At 48.4% G+C, this 20,190-nt stretch overlaps 1 protein-coding gene across 2 annotated transcripts in view; it reads right to left on the reverse strand.

Moving 5' to 3' along the window:
* Positions 1 to 20,190, reverse strand: part of LOC144109915 (uncharacterized) — a 42,821-nt gene that overhangs the window by 12,495 nt on the left and 10,136 nt on the right. Inside the window, exon 2 of one of the 2 annotated variants that reach the window (XM_077642683.1) lies at positions 6,677 to 6,810. The exons of the other annotated variant lie outside the window; for it this stretch is intronic. Within the exon in view, the coding sequence (XP_077498809.1) occupies positions 6,677 to 6,679 (3 nt within the window). The 5' untranslated portion in view covers positions 6,680 to 6,810. The remainder of the gene's footprint in view (positions 1 to 6,676; positions 6,811 to 20,190) is intronic. 2 annotated transcript variants of the gene reach the window in all.

Genomic DNA, 20,190 nt, shown 5'->3' on the forward strand with positions numbered 1-20,190 from the left:
GTGTTATTCGCACTAACATGTGCTTTGAAAAAAAACTTGTAAGGATTTCTCGCCATAATTCTGTTTTTGTGCTAGAACCTGAGGACGCCAGCTTTCTATAGGTTCCGAAAGTACCGAGGTGCGGAGCTAATCCTCCTGACGGGGACCGTCATCTCTGTCAGAAAAGTAGTAACTGGGGATACCCATTGCGCGGTTTCTTCTTTCGCCACCGCATTTACACTGGCTTCTTTGCGTGTGCTGTGTTCTCGAGCTGCATCTCTGGCGCGTCGCGATTTACGGTCTGCAGTGCGGCTTCAAAAAGATCTGCCAGCTTGACAGCTATTAGGGAACGCGAGCGCAAAGGTGAAAAGTTCGTTAATCGTGTCTACTGTATGGAGCAGACGATTGACAGCGACAAAACACGACTGAGCGGAAAATGCGTTTTACGAGTCAGCAGTCGTATTGTTCAGGATGTGTACGTCGAGGCAAATCTGTCGTTTCTGCTATATGCTCAAAATATCGAACGTTCTAAGGCACTGCGAAACGAAGGTACAATCGATCGGTGTTCTCCGTTGTCGAATATGAGGCACATATTGCGAGGATCTACGGCCACTCCGTCGCCACACATTCGGTTTGATAGTCTCTGGTGCCCTCAGGGAATGTCAAAATTAAGTGATTAGCGTCAAAGACGCGACTAGCCCCCCCATCCCCCCCACACACAAAAGAGCGAGAATTTCGGCACTAACAAGCAGCGCCCATGCATTCATAAGCGACGCGCTATGCGTCGACCTTCACTCATGCCATGTTGCCAGACTTTGCAGCGCCCGGGCCCCTGAAGTTCAGTTTGTTCGTAAATAGGGGCGTAGCGGCAAGCACGCTCGCGCGCTCTTCAGTTCAGCTGGGGCACAACAGAAGACACCGCACCGCTATAGTTTGGTGCAGCTGGAGCATGCCCCTGCCGGTAGAAGAGACAAACTTTATTCTTTTCCTAAATTACGTCCGGAGTCCCGGAACTTACGCGCCAGCAGGTAACACTTTCAAATCGAAAATGTCCTACACGCGGCCGAATCATCAGAGTGTAGGACTGCATTTATCTCCAGTAACGGAAAACGTTTTGCGACGCAATTAGGAAATCGTTTCTTCTTTCTTTCCTTTCACGAAAAGGTCCAAACCGAAGAGCTAAAATTCGCCCATCTTAATGACGATGTCGCCTTCGAGGGGGCGCAGTTGATAGCTGTGCTGCTATAGTGGCACAGGCGAGCGCGACTAGCACGTGGCAAAACCGCCCGTTCTCCGCAACCAGGTAGTTCGGGCCTCTGCGCCAAAATGCCTCCTTCTTTTCTTTTCTTCTTATTCTCCTTCATCTTCTTTCCTTCCCTCTTCGGGCGTGGCGACCGAAAGATTCTCCCCCAACAAAAGGACGCGCGCACGTCTTCCCAAATGCACGCTCGGGTCGCGCGCCTTCGAAGAGTCTCAGCAAAAAGCCCGACGCTTCTTCGGTAGATCTTAGCGCACGCTCAAGTTCCGAGAAGCCAGTGTTGCCAGAGGCGAAGCTCTCAAGTCAGCTATTTCTAGATACATTTATGTACACACACAAACAAAAACGCGTCGTCATTGCATATGCCTTATATACCAATGGAAGGAGAGGGGGAGGGGGGGGGGGGGGGTCTCCTAACAAAAGATGAACTTCTCAGACGGGGTGAACATTAAAATGGCGTCTAATGTCTGCCGAGGAACCCCCCCGGTGCCCCATTACAGAAGAAGCGTCATTCGTAGGGCTCATCTTCCGATGGGTGTAACGCAGAAAAGTCGACGCTCCGGCGTTGAACCAGTCAACGCCCGTCGCCCGTTGCGTATATTCTCTTGAGCTGAAAAACTGCTCGCGCGGTCCAAATTTAGCGAGTCGGCGCAATGCGTCGGGTCTGTCTGGACCCATCTTCTCGAGGCACGAGGAGGCGGGCGCTTAGAGGGGAAGTATATGAAAGGGAAACAGCTCAACTTCAAAGTTCATCATTCGTATATACCCCGAGCTGCGGCGTCCGTGAATATGCGCTTGCAATGAATGCGAGAAGGAAATAGACGACAAAAAAAAAAATAAACTCCAAAGCCGGGGGTCGCGATTAAGTGTGTTCGAGTGCAAAGCAATAGCCTAAAACGAGAGCGCTGTCTTTTGTATTACTTTTCCCGGGCTGCTGTCATTAAAGACAAGCACGCGACGGAGAGATGACCCCGCGTTCTGGGCTCTGATTGCCGCTCTATAGCGGGTGACCCGTCGAAGACACAATAAAGAGTGGGGAAAGAGCAGGCAGATATATAGGATATATATGGAGGGTGGCGGGGGGAGAGGGGGGGTAACAGCCAGCGTTTTCTGAGTGTTGAGAATGAGAACTGTACATGCGAGGCCGAGTTCTAGAGACGAAGGAACCACAAGTACACAAGCGGGCAGTATTTACTGTGCTCGATTACCCCTGCTGAACACTTCTGGTTGAAGTTTTGCAGGTTTCTTTCACTTGCGCAACGGCAACTTCGGCTATGCTGACGCTGCATTCATGACGGACGCAGTGCTCTTAAGGCAGCTATAGCCAATGTCGATTTGAGGGTACTATTTTTGCCAGGATGGTACGCTGACATCACTTGTTTGTGTTTTGTTGTACCTTGTTGTGTGTTCTTGGTTTTATGGCACATGGACAACCAAGCCTACCATTTGCCAAATGCAAGATGTCCCTTGGAATAGAAAATGCGCCAGTGGTACAATGGTAACTGTTGCCACTAGCAACAGGTGGCAGTGAACAGAGCATTTGAGCTTTGTTGACTTGATTGAAGAAATGGTTTGAACCGTGTCTATTTATATTGACTCCTAATGTTGTACACTGCAAATGATATCACAACGTATTTTTGAAAAAAAGTGAGTTAAACGGAAACAGAAGTTAACATGGTGAAACGTGTGCTGAATGTTTGTCGCAGACAGCTCATTTTTCTCGATAAGCGATATATAATAAATAAATAAATAAATAAATAAATAAATAAATAAATAAATAAATAAATAAATAAATATATAAATAAATAAATAAATAGATAATGACGAGTGGAACAGCCCGCGGGGTTCAAAAAATAGAGACTAGAACTGTGGCGCTATAGACATGAAATGTGGATGGGGACGTCTTCATTGTTCCGTTCTCAATCGTTCGCACAAGAGCGAAACCACAGAAGAAAATTCCAGATATACCGCGGAACACCTGTCAGTTTAGCTTCCAGCATCATCATTATATCCGCAAAGCATCGGACCATTCTGATCGCATTGAGTACATAAAAAAGTTGTGAAATATACCATTGAGGAGAAGCCAATACAGAGGGAAAGAGAAAATTTCATTTCGAAACACAATCCGGCACCCCAGCAATGCTTCTACCACTTCTCCTCAAACACAGCATGCACATGCTGGGTTAGGAGTGACAGTATGAGTTGCCTTGCTGGTGGTGGGAGCTAACTTATCCAATGAAATAAGGCGCGTGTTTTATGGTATAAAGTGGTTTAAGGTTTTGTAAATGAGCGATCTAGAGTTGGGGCGCTACCACATCATTTGTATATTAGTTGGGAAGCCCAGAGGGTGCAGTCAGCCAGCCAGGTACCTGCGCCCTCTCCCAATGAAATACGTATACTGTGATATTCCCACATACGGACTCGGATACGGGAGCCGTAAATACAGCCTAGAGCAACAATGAAGGAAGGAGAGCAAAGTCTGATATTGATTCGCTCAGCTTAGGCAGCGCCCGCCAAGCGTTGAAGTTCTCGCGCACGCTAAGAACAGCCCACGACAAGTCCAAGCCAAATCCAAAGCCAGGCTGCAAATTAATTCACAGTTTTCTTAATTCCTAACATGAAGTTCGAGATGGTGCATTCAGATTACTGTTACTATCGGTATATTATGCAGAGGCACCTGATCATTTCAATACTGCGTAGGAGACGAATAACGCTCTCGGTATGGTGAAACTCCTCGGACGCCCTCACGTTGAACATGCATGACGGGTCGCATTTGCTTACTGCTACTGTCAGGCTGTAAAGAAGTCCGCGGAGATGAACCTAACGTGGCTCAGCCTGAAGCTTCCAGGCAGCATGCATATCCTTGAAGATGATACTTTTCCTGCGGCCAGAAACTGAGACGAGAGCGCAGAACTTGAGGACATTCAGCCTGTGCCACTGAATACGAGTACGGTGACGCAGAGATCAAGATAATGAAGAAAAACTTGGAGGCCAGAAATAGGAAATAGGAATAGGAAAATAGGTGAAAAAAGTAAAATATGAGGGCGAGAATAAACGCCAGATATTTAGATAATATAGGCCACAAGAAGCCCTCTTGAGGAGGCGCTGTGAGGCACTTGGAGGTAGGCTGAGGCACTGTGGACATGCACTCTCAGGTACTCGGAAGAGTGCCTGAACGACTCGAGCCCAGACGGCTTCTGCACAGGAAGTTTACCACGCGCGTTGTCGTTACTCCTGCCGTTTGTATAGGTCTGCATATATGAAACATGCATATTTATCCGGAGTCGATATCTCAGCTAATATAAACCAGCGCCGCAACGAATACTGTCAATAACTTCAGGCCGTCCTGTACAGCTTGTGCGACTGTCCGCCGCGCACTTCGCTCCCTGCGCACATCCGCCGCATCGACGACGCAGAATCCGTTGAGCGTATAGCGGGGCCATACACGAGGGCACCGTCCATCTTTCTGTCTCCACGAGGCAACGGGGGAGGAAGTGAGGAGAGGGGAGAGCAATCGTTTCCCGGGTCAGGCGCTATAGCGGCGAAGAAGAAAGGTTGCGGGAGGGGGTGGAAGAGGGAGGAAGAGAGAGAACAAAGCAGATCGCTGGCCAGGACAAAAGAACAGAGAGCGCAGCGACGCTCCGCCTGAATGGCCTCCGTGACGGGGCCACACCCATCGAAGCGGCCGCGCACCGCACCGCACGCATACGCACGCACGCACACGCACCGAAGAGACTGTCGCCGCCGCCGGGGAGACGTCGCGGGGGTGGCATCGACAGCACTGGTCTGCGAAACCAGTGGCGCATTGACATAGGTGGTGGTGGCGCGTCGCTGATGATAACGATAACGACAGCTGAGGGGGAATAAAGGTACGGCCTCAAAGCGGTCGCCTATTTTGCATGCACGACTCGTACCTACACCTTACAGAGAAATGGTAACGAGAAAAAAAAAACAGCAGAGGTTACCGGTATGCACTCACTCCGATGCCGTGCACTAAGATAAGCACTGCCCCAGCGCTAGTCTGGGTATAATCATCATCATTCAGGTTCCGTGTACGGCCATGTTCAGGTTCCAGGTTCCATGTAGAACCCCAAAGCGGTAGCCTATGTTATGAGCACATCTTGTGCGTATAGCTAAAAGTGAAAAGGGAACGGCTAAAAACAAGAACAGTAGTCTCAAACTACTTGAAAAAAAAAATGAAATTTGGAACTCTAACGTAAAGGGCAAATGTTACAGGCGCGCACTCAGTCCGACGATCGAAAATAAAGTTAGCGTCGCCACAAAGGCAATCGTCATCATTATTCGCAAGGTTTCGGGCAGCACAGGACAAAGGCCTCTCGCAGTATCTTTGATTAGCCTTGTCCTGTTCCAACTGTTGAGATACAGAGTGCATGCCAGGAAAGAAAAAATATTAATCTCATCTTCCCTTATAGCGTATAACCCAGGTATACCTTGTATACAGACTGGGCGTAGCCTGTGTAAGTGCAGCGAGCGGTGTGAGAGTGGCGGCGCGTATGACAGTTAAACTCACAATTCTGTGAAGAAACGACTTCTTATGTCCGATGGTCCAAGACTGGAATCAGGCACCTGACTTCGAGACTCTCCGCATTATCTGTGTGGGCTCCTCGATATTCAAGCATATGAATGCGCGCGAAGTCCCTTTTCGGAAGTGCATAGCATTAAGAGCAGTAGTTGCAATGGATACTGACTGTCGGTTTTCCCAAATCAATGTGGGTTTGTGTTCCGTATTTTAAGACGGGCGCAAAATTAATTGAGTGAAGGGTTTGTTTCCAATATCACTGAAAGCGTCTGCCTGGTACGCGTAAAGAAGTGGAGAAGTACGTAAGCCGTGGTTAACAAGAACAACCCTTGCGGATGTGTTGTGCGAATAGTTCAGAGAGACTTAGCGCAGAAAATTCATACGGGGAACTTTCTCCAAGACATTCATGTACAGAACAGTCGTGCAATATGGCCACGCCTAGACTTTGGTTGTAGAAACCTTACGCAGATAAGAAACCATACCTTCATTAACACGTATCGCTCCATTATATAAGAATTTAGTGCGGAAACATAACACTCCATTCGCGTGTTTTATGTGGCAGATCACATTGATCGAAATGACGTCAGGAATCCTAAGTTGCTGCTCATTCGTACTATTCATCTGTAATAGGTACAGTCTGGCAGTATACTGTCAGGTCTAATAGATAAGGCGTCGTCTGTATATCAAATATACAGCTACACTTTTCTGTGCACTTGAGACAAACACGCTGCTACAGCTTTCTGGTAATTATGCAGTCCGAATAAGACGTGCCGTCTATCAGAATTCCCAAGTGTTTGATCTTTACTGCATTCGTGCTGGCAATATTCCTCCCTGGGGCGTGTATTGTATTTACATGATTAAAACATATTTAACAGTATACTGATAATGAACGAACGTACCATTCCGGTGGAGCCTCAGCGGAGGTACAGAGACATGCTCAGTGTGCCGTGAAACGCATGAGCCATGGTCTGTGCTCGGTTCATGAGGTAGAGCGTGCCCTTCAGCGCGTCCAAGCGATGAATCAAGCTGACAACTGAAAGGAGAGGTACTTTAAGGGTTTCTGGTCTGCTACTACCCAAATCAAAGCGCATTAATTACTGGGGCTTGGTGGAGACGAGGGCCAATTGAAGAACTCAGAACCACGCGATTCACTTGGGAACCTATGCTTTCTAGACAAATAAAGAAAATAACGAGAGATTATTGAGACCTGACAGTTAACAGAAGGTCCTGGAAAAACATTTTTCTAGCGTTCCATCATTAACCTTAGAAAAGGTAAGTTGACTTTGTGACGACAGATCAGCGTGCGTTGGACTGATTCACAACACAGATCTCGTTTATTTGCTTTTTTTTTGTTTTCTTCTTTGTTCCTCATTTTTCCGCGTGTTTCATCCGTTCTCTTCAAGTACATTTCCTTCTGATATAAGAAATCGCTGTGTATTAGTTTCATGTCTGTGTTAAGAATAATAAGTTATCTGTAGCACTTCGTTCTTTGCACGTCTTCTTTTTATCCTTTCATTGTTCTGTTTTCCAAACAGCGCTTAACTTTCAAAAAATAAGGACCACCTAACATCGGTATTTGTACTATTCTAACAAGGAAATTAGGCAGCGGCGACGCTGCGAGTTGACAGGACGGAATCTCCACCTATAGCCTCTGCGGTTGTCATCGAGTACATCAGTTAATTGGCGACAGGAAACTGATTTATATGGTGCTTGTGACGCAGTATTGCGCCACTGATGATCAGCATCATTGGCGCAACAGGATGTCACAGGCAAGAAGTTTCCGGGCCGAAAAACAAACGGTGTTAATTCTTCGTGGGAAATTTCCTGCTGTGCCAAGACTAAATGATATATATAGCGCTTCACATGGTCGGCAGTGGTTGGTTTGGAACTTATGTAGTCATTTCCTTTGTAAAGGTTACATTCCTCTAATGGACACCTGACCGACATAAGTCAGAAGTAACCTTTACAAAGGTTATATGTGTAAAGGTTACATTCTTGTAACCTTTATATTATAGGTGCACAAAAATGTGAATATGTGCACCTTTATAAAGGTCACTGTATTTATAGTGATATAGACACCGCTCACCTTGGCGTGTGTGATTTTTTATGATAGGCCGCAGCGGACAACACTGGAAACACTTGCAGAAATAAATGCGCGAGTCAAAACCAAATTTTCAAACACCGCGCTCCTGTACGACGATACAGAAACAGCACTTAAACAGAACTTCAAGGAAATATGCCATCGTAAACTCGTGCCTCTGCAGTGTCGCTTGCAGGTCATATTCAACGCGACTGCGCACATCTAAAAAGAAACAACGAGAAGTCTAAAATCCCGGAGATTCCAGTGCACGAGGTTTCGACGAAGGACAGAAAAAATGCGGGCAGCAGTGGCCGGGATATAAAATTTGGCGTCGTCGCGTCCGGGATCCGAGGCGCTGCGTGTACAGGTCCACCGTAAGTGGGCGCCGTACATCAACGTACGCGGCGCCAGAGCGGCACGCGGACACGCGTCACGGCACGCGTGTACGCACGCACACTCCTGGCGCGTGTGTGTGTGTGTACGCGTGTACGCCACTGGCCCGCGCTGCCCCGCTTGACTTCCTACGGAGCGAAGCGGAGAGAGCGTCGTACACAAGCGCCGCGCACTCGTTGGCCTGCTTGTCGGCAACGGACACTGCTTGCTTGGCGTCTCCGCGGAGCCATTTCTTACAATTTTTTTATTGTTGGTGATGTATCTGTGGACTGGCTAACGACGTGTTTGAAAGGGATGATGCAAAATGCTTTTCTACGCATCTCATGCATGCACCACGCGCCATGTACAGTCGGGGACAAAACTCTATGGACCACGTTATCCGTGAACGAAGCCGATAGCTTTATTATTAACAGTTGGGGACAAAACTCTATGGACCACGTTATCCGTGACCGAAGCCGATAGCTCTATTATTAAGAGTCGGGGACAAAACTCTATGGACCACGTTATCCGTGAAAGAAGCCGATAGCTCTATTATTAACAATCGGGGACAAAACTCTATGGACCACGTTATCCGTGAACGGAGCCGATAGCTTTATTATTAACAGTTGGGGACAAAACTCTATGGACCACGTTATCCGTGACCGAAGCCGATAGCTCTATTATTAAGAGTCGGGGACAAAACTCTATGGACCACGTTATCCGTGAAAGAAGCCGATAGCTCTATTATTAACAATCGGGGACAAAACTCTATGGACCACGTTATCCGTGAACGAAGCCGATAGCTTTATTATTAACAGTTGGGTACAAAACTCTATGGACCACGTTATCCGTGACCGAAGCCGATAGCTCTATTATTAAGAGTCGGGGACAAAACTCTATGGACCACGTTATCCGTGAACGAAGCCGATAGCTTTATTATTAACAGTTGGGGACAAAACTCTATGGACCACGTTATCCGTGACCGAAGCCGATAGCTCTATTATTAAGAGTCGGGGACAAAACTCTATGGACCACGTTATCCGTGAAAGAAGCCGATAGCTCTATTATTAACAATCGGGGACAAAACTCTATGGACCACGTTATCCGTGAACGGAGCCGATAGCTTTATTATTAACAGTTGGGGACAAAACTCTATGGACCACGTTATCCGTGACCGAAGCCGATAGCTCTATTATTAAGAGTCGGGGACAAAACTCTATGGACAACGTTATCCGTGAACGAAGCCGATAGCTCTATTATTAACAATCGGGGACAAAACTCTATGGACCACGTTATCCGTGAACGGAGCCGATAGCTCTATTATTAGCCGCCGACTGGAGACCACACTTGTGGAACAGAAATAAAAGATTCTGACTATCACCTCCACACGCTCCAAACGCAATTACGCCAATATGGGAGCAAAACTGAAGTAAGCTGTCGTCTAGCGCACTCGCTTTTTTGAGAGTGCGCTAGAGGATAGCGCACTCCTTTTGTAGCCTTTTATGTTTACAGTATACACACAACACTTTGGAGAAGGAAAGAAATGTATTAATAAATGAGGGTGTTAGCTAGTGAACTTTCGACATGCCGCAAGGACATCTGGCGATGAGACGAAAGGAGATTTAAAACATCTCCAGCTTACCCACACGAAAGTAAGATGCCGTGCAACGAGAGGAATACAATCGAAGGCACATTCAGCCATTCCGTTTTGTGTTTTCTTGCCGTGATACTACACTCCAAGGCAACACTGAGGGGCCGTATAAAACCGCAACGTCTCTATCTGACTGGCATCATGATTGCGACGTTTCATTTGCATGCGTAAATCCTGATCGACGGCCACCAATTTGTTAGCGCATGCTTCACCGTTCTTCACGCACGATCAATCTCACGCAGTTTTTGATGCTGCTTAGTGAACGATGTTGCTTAAGAAACGAAGCCGCAATAACCGCATTGGGACAGTGCGACGTTCGCGTTTCCGTCGATGACATGCGAGTTGGACGACCGCACTGTGTACACGTCCTGACGCTGTCAGTAATGATTTATTGCGCCACTCTCAGGCCACGCAACGACAAAGGGTTCTTCCGAAGGCTCTAATAGTGTCCGTGCATCGGAGTTACTGCTTTCTATGCGGTTCATCCACCGTGCATTATTTTTGAAGCTGTGAAGCTTGCCGGTCTTCCTGATTCTGCTTCGCTTTGTAGAATTCACGAAAAGTTCACAGCATCAATGAAAAACAGGAGCTTGCACTTTCTGCGGCTGCTTTAACAGAGCTAAAGCGCACATTTATCGAAGAAATTAGGAAATCATCGGCCAGGCTTCCAGAGCATAAAGCGCGTTGGCGCATTCGTTCATTAAGCCATTCATTCCTTCTCGCAGTAATGACTGCTTCTGATTGCCCAATTCCCTCTGCGCGTGCTTGTGCGTGTGTGTGCGTGCGTGCGTTCGTATGCGTGCGTGTGTGTGTGTGTGTGTGGGGGGGGGGGTCTTCATTAGGTTTCGCACCGCACTGACACTGATGTCTTGTGTAGCAGAATTCACTACGCTATCGTTAAGGGACAGCAGTACGAAAAGAACTAACCATTAAACCGAAATGTAAGGGAGCGTGTCTAGAATCGATGCTGAAACGGATGTCGCTATAAACGCACCTGTCGCTCTCCAAATAAAGAAATAGTCATTGTTGGATGTCCCTTATAGACAAAATGCGTCACCTGCCTGTTCTTAAATTCATCCCGGAAAAAATAAAGTTTTACTTTCTACGGAGAATAAGAGCTCTGTCTGTCATGCGCTTCAGGAATCGGCCTGTTCTCCGCAAAAAGAAAAAAGAAATGGCTTATATTGAGAAACTTGAGAACACACGATAAGCACTTTCTGAAGTGATCTCCTTTGAAGAGCACGAAGACCTGAACAAACCCCCACTGCAGGCTGGTTCCTACACGGTCCTCGCTTAAGAGAGGCGCTCGCACGGCCGACGCGTCCTCGTCAAACGAGTCCCCGCCGCAAAGCAGCGCTCATATCTTCGACACTGTTTGACTTCGTGACCGTTCCGCTGTCGCGGAGCTCTCTTCGGTCCGTGGGCTCGTCGATCGGTGTGTGCCCGGCCACCAATGGGACAAGGCGGCGGGACGGAGAACAAACACGCAGACTCCCCGCGGCGACCCGGAGTGCTGCTGAAGAACCCACTGACGACTACAACGGCGTCTAGGACAGACCACGAGGAGGAGGAGGAGGAAACGGAGCTGAATGTGTTCAGCGCACGTGCGCGCGGCGATCCCAATACACGCTCTTTGCAAAGCCGCTGTATACACTTCGAGCAAGTACCATTGTTGCCGAGGCTTGCTATGTATAGGGGCACGCAAGGAGGCTTGTTGCTGTGATCTCGATGTTGTACGCTTTGACTCCGTTCTTGTCAGCGCACAGACACGCAAACAGCTGTATGGCGCAGCTTCCAGAGTTAGGGCACTTTAAACACGGAATAAAAGGGAGTGTACTAGGGCATAACTTACTCTCTTTTTATTCCCATATATGCGCATTCCTTTTTAGAGGGTGTATGTGCTCGTGCCGACTCCTCTGTATCAAGTGCTTAAGGAGAGTAAGACTTCTCGGGAGGGTGGAGGCAAGTTGTTTCATTGCTAGGATAAGTTCAGTCTAAGCCTGATTGTGTCGCGTGCGCTTCTGGCTTCTTCCCGGTTCGTTTCCGCGAGGTTTGAAGTCCTTAAAGAAAAGTTGCTGGTTTCATCGTCCGCTGTGTCCAAGGAGTTTAACAGTATTGCACCGTCCCTTAGGTTTTTAAGCAGTCAGGCATAATAAGGATAATAAGGCACCTTCAGTGGATTCACTGGAACGCACCAACAGTTGCTGGCCTTAGCTAGTTACGAATCAGCACAGCCTTGTGGATCCGTTTCGCATTTAAAATATAGGTAGGTAGATATGTTACAAAAATAGCAGCTCTGTCACGGGCCTGCCACGGCGCCATCCTCGTCCTGTACTCTTCGACATGTCATCCTCCTCGTCTTGCAGAATTTAATCAGTAGTGACAATACATAGGTGCCTGCCCTTGTTTACTTAAAGTTTTGTTGTTTCTAACAGCAGCCGTACCAGGCCTGCCCGATTTTGCTGGACTAAAATTCTGCACTTAAATTACCGGCTTCCTCTTGTCCTATACGGCCATTCTATTCTCGCTCCGTACTGTTTTCCACTGCGAAACAGCCACTTTAGCTTTTGCTAAAGAAAGAATTCAGTCTTTTCTTTCCCGCACAGAAGTACAGCCCAATTTTGTCTCCGCCAAAACAGGCTTACGGATGAGCATGCGAGTCACGCTGAAAGCCGACGTCTAGAAATACTTTAATTCCATTCCTCCTTTCAAGCACATCGTTAAATTTCGGCCAGTTTCGTTTTTTGTGTGTTTCTTTCTTCCGCAGCCGCACCGCATCGTCATAAGGCCTGGACTCCTCCGCTGCAGGGACAGGCGTGACTCATGTGACCATCTCCTTTGCCTGGTTGCTCCTTACTATGCCCATGCACAGAGGTCTTGCTCGCGCGTTATTACGCTCGTTATCCGTGCTCTACGCGTATGGAGGTACTCTGACGCTCGCGCGCATACAAACGCACGCACACTGGATCGATGCGGCGCGGCCATTTTTGTGCCGTATCGCTCTTGCCGCGCGATATGGCGCCCGCGGCGCGCACTCACGTGCGGAGAGGGACGGGCGGGGGCCAGGTGGTCGTGCTCTTCCACCCCCGCCGGCGGCAAAAGGGAAAGGTTAAATCACCTCGGCTCCAGGCGGGACGCAGCGGTGGCTTTGCGCAGCCAGATGAGAGCACCTGCTCGCTCGGCGCGAGGCAGAGCTCGCTCGCTAGCTGGACGGCTCTTTGGGGTACAAAGCGGGCAAACGTGACTGGATCTTCCCCTCCGCAGCACCCCCCTCCCCGCCAGCAGCGCTTTATATCTTTGCGCCCCGTTACTACACGAAGGCTTTACAACCTCCGCGTGGCGTGCAGCCATCTTTCTGCCTTCCGTTTCTAGTAGGTTGTTTAGCTTCTCGCCTAGCCTTATTTGATGTTTTTTTTTTCTTTCAGTTCGGGGAATTCGCTACTGACTCCTCTATACGGCTGGTTCTGCTACTGCAGAAGCACGAATGCCGCATTCGATTTTCTGAGGACAAAAGAAAGAAGAAATTGCAAACGCTTATATAGGTGAACACTCGAAAAACTGATACCCGGAGTCGTCTTGTTTTGTTTCGGGACGGAGTGTCCTCCCCAATCGGTAAAACAGTGTCCGAGGAACATGAGTGTTCTCGATTACCGCCCTTGCCTCTGTAGAGCACGTACCCGAGGTTTTATTTGAAAATGAGTTTCTCCGTTATCTTATTCCAGGCTGTATCGATCGCCACAACTGGTTTCATTATTCTGGAGCTTTTTTCGTAACCACTCGCGTATACGAGTGCGGTCGCACCTGCCGTAGATTAATGGCATTTTACGCACCACAGCTAAACCAGCTGTGTTGTGAAGATTGCAATAGGATAAAGCTGGGGTTTGGTTAGCACAGACTTCTTTAACGCGCACTCCAAAGGTTTGTCTGCACTTTGCCATAGCGCGGCCTCTGTTGCCCATTTATTAACTCGGCCTCAACTCAGTAGACTCATTATTGGAAAAACAGCAAAAATCATGCACACCCTGAAGGTATTAACAAGCATGGACTGCGATGCTGAAATTGTGGCCTATCGGGCGGAATTTTAAATAACAGAGACAGCTCAATTGCGGCTCGGTAGTGTTAATCCACTGTTCGTCCAAATGATGCTTCTGCCGAAATATGTGAACATTCTGGAGAAAGTCTTACGTATGAGTAACAAATTAATATGTGAACATCCTGGAGGAAGTCCTACGTATAAGCAACAAAAATTACTTTTAGCTACGCAGACGCACCGCAAGCCGTGGCTCTTCACGCATGCACTAAGCCAAAACAGGGCAAAATGGTAATTGGTGCAGAACTGGCACCTAGCGATGAACTCAAGCACATAGGCTCCGTTGCAGCTCGCCACCGTCGAAGCCAAGACCTAATATCGCGTACACGGGCTCAGTACCCCAATGTATAATGGGCACTGCGCTGCATTCCGTCACTGTTATATACCCGAACATTTTGCAAGAAATTGCGAATTTTCTTGTTATGTCTCTACTAAATTCGATAATACCTTTTGGTTATTACAAGCCAGGATGAGAAATAGTAAGAAAACAGGGAAGAACTGTACTTGCTACGCGTAATTATGGAGTAAGGAATAAATGGAAACTTTGCTTCATCTCACGTGGCTGACGTCAATGAACTCCAATGAGAATTACGTGATTGGGACGTCCAGGACGTCCACAGGACGTCCAATCGAGTTCCAATGCCCATTGGGTGGTCACGGAAGAGTGATGCCATAAACCGACGGGCTAACATTGGACAGGGATAACAATGACGGAATGCAGCACAATAGAGAGACGTAAACCCCCGCTGTGGCTCAGCGGAGGGTTTACATCTATCTACTGCACTGCATTCCGTCACTGTTATCCCTGTCCAACGTTTGCCCGTCGGTTCATGGCATCGCTCTTCCATGGCGCGTGTCACTCGCGCGACAGCCGGTGGCGGCGTGGTTGATGCTCGCTTGCGGATGTGGAGCGTGAGGCGCCTGAGCCAGTGTTTGTGAGGAAGTGTGAGGGGAAGGGATATGGCAGGAGGGGAGGAGGCGGTGAGAGGGGGCACGCCCTTGTCTCCCCGCTGGCTGCGCGTGGCGTGCTGCCGACGCGGCGACGCATTCGCGGTCAGTGGAACCGCCGCCATCACCACAGCAGCGATGACGACGGCTTTGGCGACGCGCAATGCAAGATGCATGAGCGAAGTTGAGACGACGGGTGGTGTGCGCACGCGCGTTCACTGACGAAAAAACTGTGCGCAGGAAGAAGACCCCCTGCGCGCGGAAACGACGTGCACCAAAAGCAACGGAGACCGGATGTACTGGGTCTTCCCGGCGCATATCTTATTTCGAACGTCTCCCTGCAGACGGACCTCTGTGGGTGACTTTAGCCAAAATTTCGGCACAGCAGCTGATTTTTCAAGCACGATTTCTCAGTATACAAACCAAAGTTGAGTAGTAGTGAGAACAAGATCGTATTCTTATATACTTAAAATCGTAACAATAATGTTAGAACCAGACACAAGAAAGATAACAAATTAAGTTGCACGGCGTTCTGGTTCCCCACAGGACACTCTAACAGATGTGGAACAATTGGCTCTCCGGAGGAGGAGGAGGAAAAACTTTATTTATATTTGATATTAAAATGTGTTATTAGCGGTCGCGGGCTGTCTTCTTCATCTTCCGATGAGTTATTGCAGCCCGTCTTAACAGGGTTGGGGCCCCTGGTCCAGGGCTCCACTGAGGTATGCCGCCAGGTAGGCCCTCCGCACCAATCCGCGCTGGACGGCCGGGTCCTCGCTGGAGAGCATCCCCTCAAAGAGAGTCCTGTTGGCGAAGAACCGCCTATTTCTGCTCTCATCCATTAGACATGCTCGAATAAGTTCCCTTTGTACGACATTATCGTGAACCTGAGCGCGAAGAACTCAGTAACATTCCAGTTGTTCCAATTTGGGCCGAGTCTATAAACTGTACGCGAGCCAGAGTTCGTTCTTTTAGCCTATGCATAGTACGAAACCGTGGCGTGTCCGCGTGCATATATAGAAATCTATTGCAGGCTGGTGAACGATATACGTATGCTTAAATAAAAATGAAGAATGGCGCCGATCAGGCGACGTTTATCGCAGAACGTACGGGCGTTGTATGGCAAAAATGCCTGTCAGAGACAACTCTGTCCCTGACAGGCAAAACTGCCCGGGACAATTCTCCGTAAGTTCCTCAGTAAACAGGAGGGTAAACGAAGCCCGTGCCACAGCCGGTTAAGGCGAGCATTCCTGCGATACGAAGAGTAACTGTCGAAATGGATCCAGAACCGATAATTTTCGGCGCTTGGGCGTTCGCTTGCCGTGAAGTTCCCTGTGTCTTTCGGGAGCCTTTCACTGTGTGGCCACGAAGAAACAAATGGGGAACTAAGGGAGTGGGGATCAACAAGGTCATAATAGAAACAGTCGGGATTCAAACAGATAATCAAGCTGACAGACAAAGTTAAGCTCATAGTGCATCCAATCAGCAAAGGGCTTCCCTGGTGACATTGAAGAGCTACTTAGTGCAGTATAAGTGCAAATACTTCAGAGGAACCGCATGCCCTTGCATGCCACATCTACTTTCAGTAATGGCACAAGGACCAGCTGCGGTGTGTTTCGATACGGCACTGGCACTCATTGCCAACCATATATTGAATATGACGTATACCTTACACAGTGCATTCTTGCCGCCTGCTGCCTGTTATTCTGCCTAAGCTGACGTAAATATTTAATTCGTTTAAAAGACAAATGTCGTGCAAATGTCTTCATTCGATTTGACGTATTCTTGTTGAGCGATGCCTTGTCACGGCTACAGTCACGAGGTTTCACTTTAATTGTGGAACAGGGACACGCCAGTTGGAGGACTGAGGACGTGAATACAATATGCGGTGTCGATAAATAATAAGCTACGAAAAAAGATGTTTAGGCGAGGAACGCGGCACACAGAGGTCATCTTTAAATATAAAGCTGAGTGACGGCATTGCATACGGACTGTGGCCTCAGTGCTATCTCAAAAGGGCTCAGCAGTAGACTGTTGTACTATGCCGAGAAGAGAATGACTAAATGAATGAATGAATGAATGAATGAATGAATGAATGAATGAATGAATGAATGAATGAATGAATGAATGAAAAAGGCATCCTTAAATCTGGACTACGACTTCCTTACCTGTGCATTTTCGATGACGCATGCATGTAACAAGTACAGTCATAGACAAAAGTTAGCGAGATGCAGACTCGCGGGGAAAAATTTATTTTGGAGCGGCCACTCAAATAAGATTAATGAGATGCATAGGAGCATGAGGATACATGTGTGCTTCATCTTCTATACGGATTCTATCTGATGGCTGGCGAGGAAATAATAATAAAAATTGGTTTTGGGGGAAAAAATGGCGCAGTATCTGTCTCATATATCGTTGGACACCCGAACCGCGCCTAAGGGAAGGGATAAAGGAGGGAGTGAAAGAAGAAAGGAAGAGGAGGTGCCGTAGTGGAGGGCTCCGGAATAATTTCTACCACCTGGGGATCTTTAACGTGCACTGATATCGCACAGCACACGGGCGCCTTAGCGTTTTTCCTCCATAAAAACGCAGCCGCCGCAGAAACAATTTTTTCCGCGAATCCGCATCCCGCAATCTTTTGCCCATGACTGTACAGTCATTAGTCACCATATTAAAAAAAAGAAAACAAACCATACAGAAAAAATACATTCAAAGAAAATGTTCTCAACACGACTGTTATCTTGAACATGTTTCAGAGTGGAATATGCCCTGTGCCCCTTTGTTGTCGAAAAGGAAGCCCCGAGGCGCCGAACTTCTACCGGTCACCTTGCCGCGCGTTTCCTGTCACTGAGAAACGTTGAACCTCTCCACGCTCGAAGAATATACCGTCGTATATAGGCACGCCATCCGCACGCTGTGGTCTACCGTCGTTCGTTGTGGCAGACGCCGGCTCGATGGCGAGCAGAGGGGAAGCTCGTGGTGGAGGCCCCCCGCGTGTCAACCGGAAGTCGCCAGAGCGTGTCGCTCTTCCGGCGCGGTCTACCTCCGCAACGACTCTCCTTCGCCCCTTTGAACCGGCTCGTGCACCTCTCGCGTCCACGCGCCACTGGGCGAGGCACGCGCCACGCGGGAGGGGGCCAGGGGGGTTATCGCCGCCCGGCAATCGAAGGGGAGCCTGCAGGATGCCGACCTGCCGCTCCACTTCACCCCGTGGACGACAAGACAAACAGTCGCCATCACGCTGCGGTAGGCGAGGCGCGTGGCGGTGTGAGGTAGAACAGCGCCACGGTGTGTTCCCTTCGGTCTGACTTCTCTTGTGGAGATTGTCGTGATGAAAGGCGCGAGCTACTCCTAACAAGCAATAGCGAGAATTCGGATCCGATGCTTCTAGTTCCCTCGGCTGCCACCGTGTGGCGCAAGGCTTTCAACATTTAAAAATAGCGCGTTGACATCATCTGTGACGTAATAAAGGAAGTGGCTGCTCAAGAGAATGTGATATGTGGCTAAGCTTGGTGCAATGGCTGGACGCTGTTCTGAATTCCTGGTAATATTTGTCATTTTGTCCGTGTTCTTGCAGCACCGTGTTCTTGCAGCACCGTTCTCGATACAACCCCCCCCCCCTCCCCCCCACCCCATCTTTACTAAGGGTTCAGGGTCTCATGATTGTCTGGGATGATGTACGGGTGATGACCGTCGAGTGATGACATGATATAGGACATGAGTGACATTACTCGAGTTATAACATGGCTACTGGACGTGGTATACATTTGAGCCACTCCGACAACTGCAGGAAACAAGCAGAAAACACCCGCCAGACAACCTGCGGTCCTGCAGCGCTAAGAGATAGCAACAGCAGTATAGCAATGATCTTCCCCGTCCCAAACCAAGGCCTACGGACCACTAATTTGTATCATACCACCGAAGATGCGACGGCGTTTATCAGGAATGTACAGCCTATGGTGTTCGTGTATATAAGCGTCGTCTAGTCGGCCTCTAGATACCATGCAGTCATGGAAGTCTTGCGCTGCGGAGGGGTGAAGGCCAGAGTTCCTCTCCCCATCAATAAATGTGTAGAGCTGCCCATGAAAAACGAGGCACGCTATGTGGCCCAGAAGCAAGCTCGGTGAACTTTATATTTTTTACAAATGCTTCACATTGGAATTTACTGTATCTGATGAGCGGGACAATCCTTCATTCTCATTGCTGGGAAAGTTATCGCGCGGCCCCTGGGTGGTTTTTAGGTTGGTCTTTTCTAAACGGGCTCTACGAGTATACTTTCATTGTATACTGTATGACCTCCGTGAAACGCGGCAGCCGCGGAATGACTTGTTCCAAAATACGTGATACTATTCTGTTAATTAGTCTTGTTGCGTCTATTGCCGTGGAACTCTATACCTGATACAGCGGTTTAAAGAGGCTTGACGTGATCGTACAGAACTTTTGAACGAGGAAACTTGAACGCTTCGCTGTCTCTTTGGTGCACACCAGCTGCTGTTCCGTGTTTGCATCCAACGCGGGTAGCGAGTATAAATTGAGAGAACCAGTGTGGTGGCGCCACTATCTCCAATCTTAATGCACGCAAAGAACTTTCCTCCATGCACTCAGATCCCTAACATACCCCTAAATTCCGGACAGGCGCATTTCTTGAAAGGAAGTTGTTTATCAACACAATCTTTTCGCGTATCCTCAACTCAACTCAACTGCAGCATGACAATGAATTTATCCGCAGATCCCTCCTCGGGACTTTGCAGGTTTTTTCTACTTACTGTGAAAAACCCAAGCCGTTGGTTTTCCAGGCACTCGCAACTACTGAGCGCAGGGCAAACTTTTCTTCCGCCCGTCATCCGCACGGATGGCATGCGGAAACGCGTAGCGGGCACAAACGCGTCCGAAGATTAGACCATTGCCATAAATATATTCGTAACAGTATCTTACAATATACCACAGTTGCCTCACACTTACTGTCAAAAACGCATCCAGGTAGTTTTCTATGGCACTCTTAACTACTTGGTGCGAGTGCAGGGCAAACTAAGAAAACAAGATTTTGCTACTCATTGGAAGGCTTTAGACCGTTCCCACATGTTTGTTGACAACACTATCGTACAATGTCTCACAGCTGTCTCACCATTAGAAGTGATGTTCAAGAAACCTGGCCTCAACTCAAGTCGTTGTGTGAAAAGCTTATGCACTAAAGAGATGATGCGGCGACCAAAAGTTTCAGCTTATTCCAAGCACCTGCACGAGGACATGAACTGACAACGAGAGGAACGGA

The sequence above is a fragment of the Amblyomma americanum genome, chromosome 11, assembly GCF_052857255.1.
Source record: "Amblyomma americanum isolate KBUSLIRL-KWMA chromosome 11, ASM5285725v1, whole genome shotgun sequence".
Lineage (NCBI taxonomy): Eukaryota > Metazoa > Arthropoda > Arachnida > Ixodida > Ixodidae > Amblyomma > Amblyomma americanum.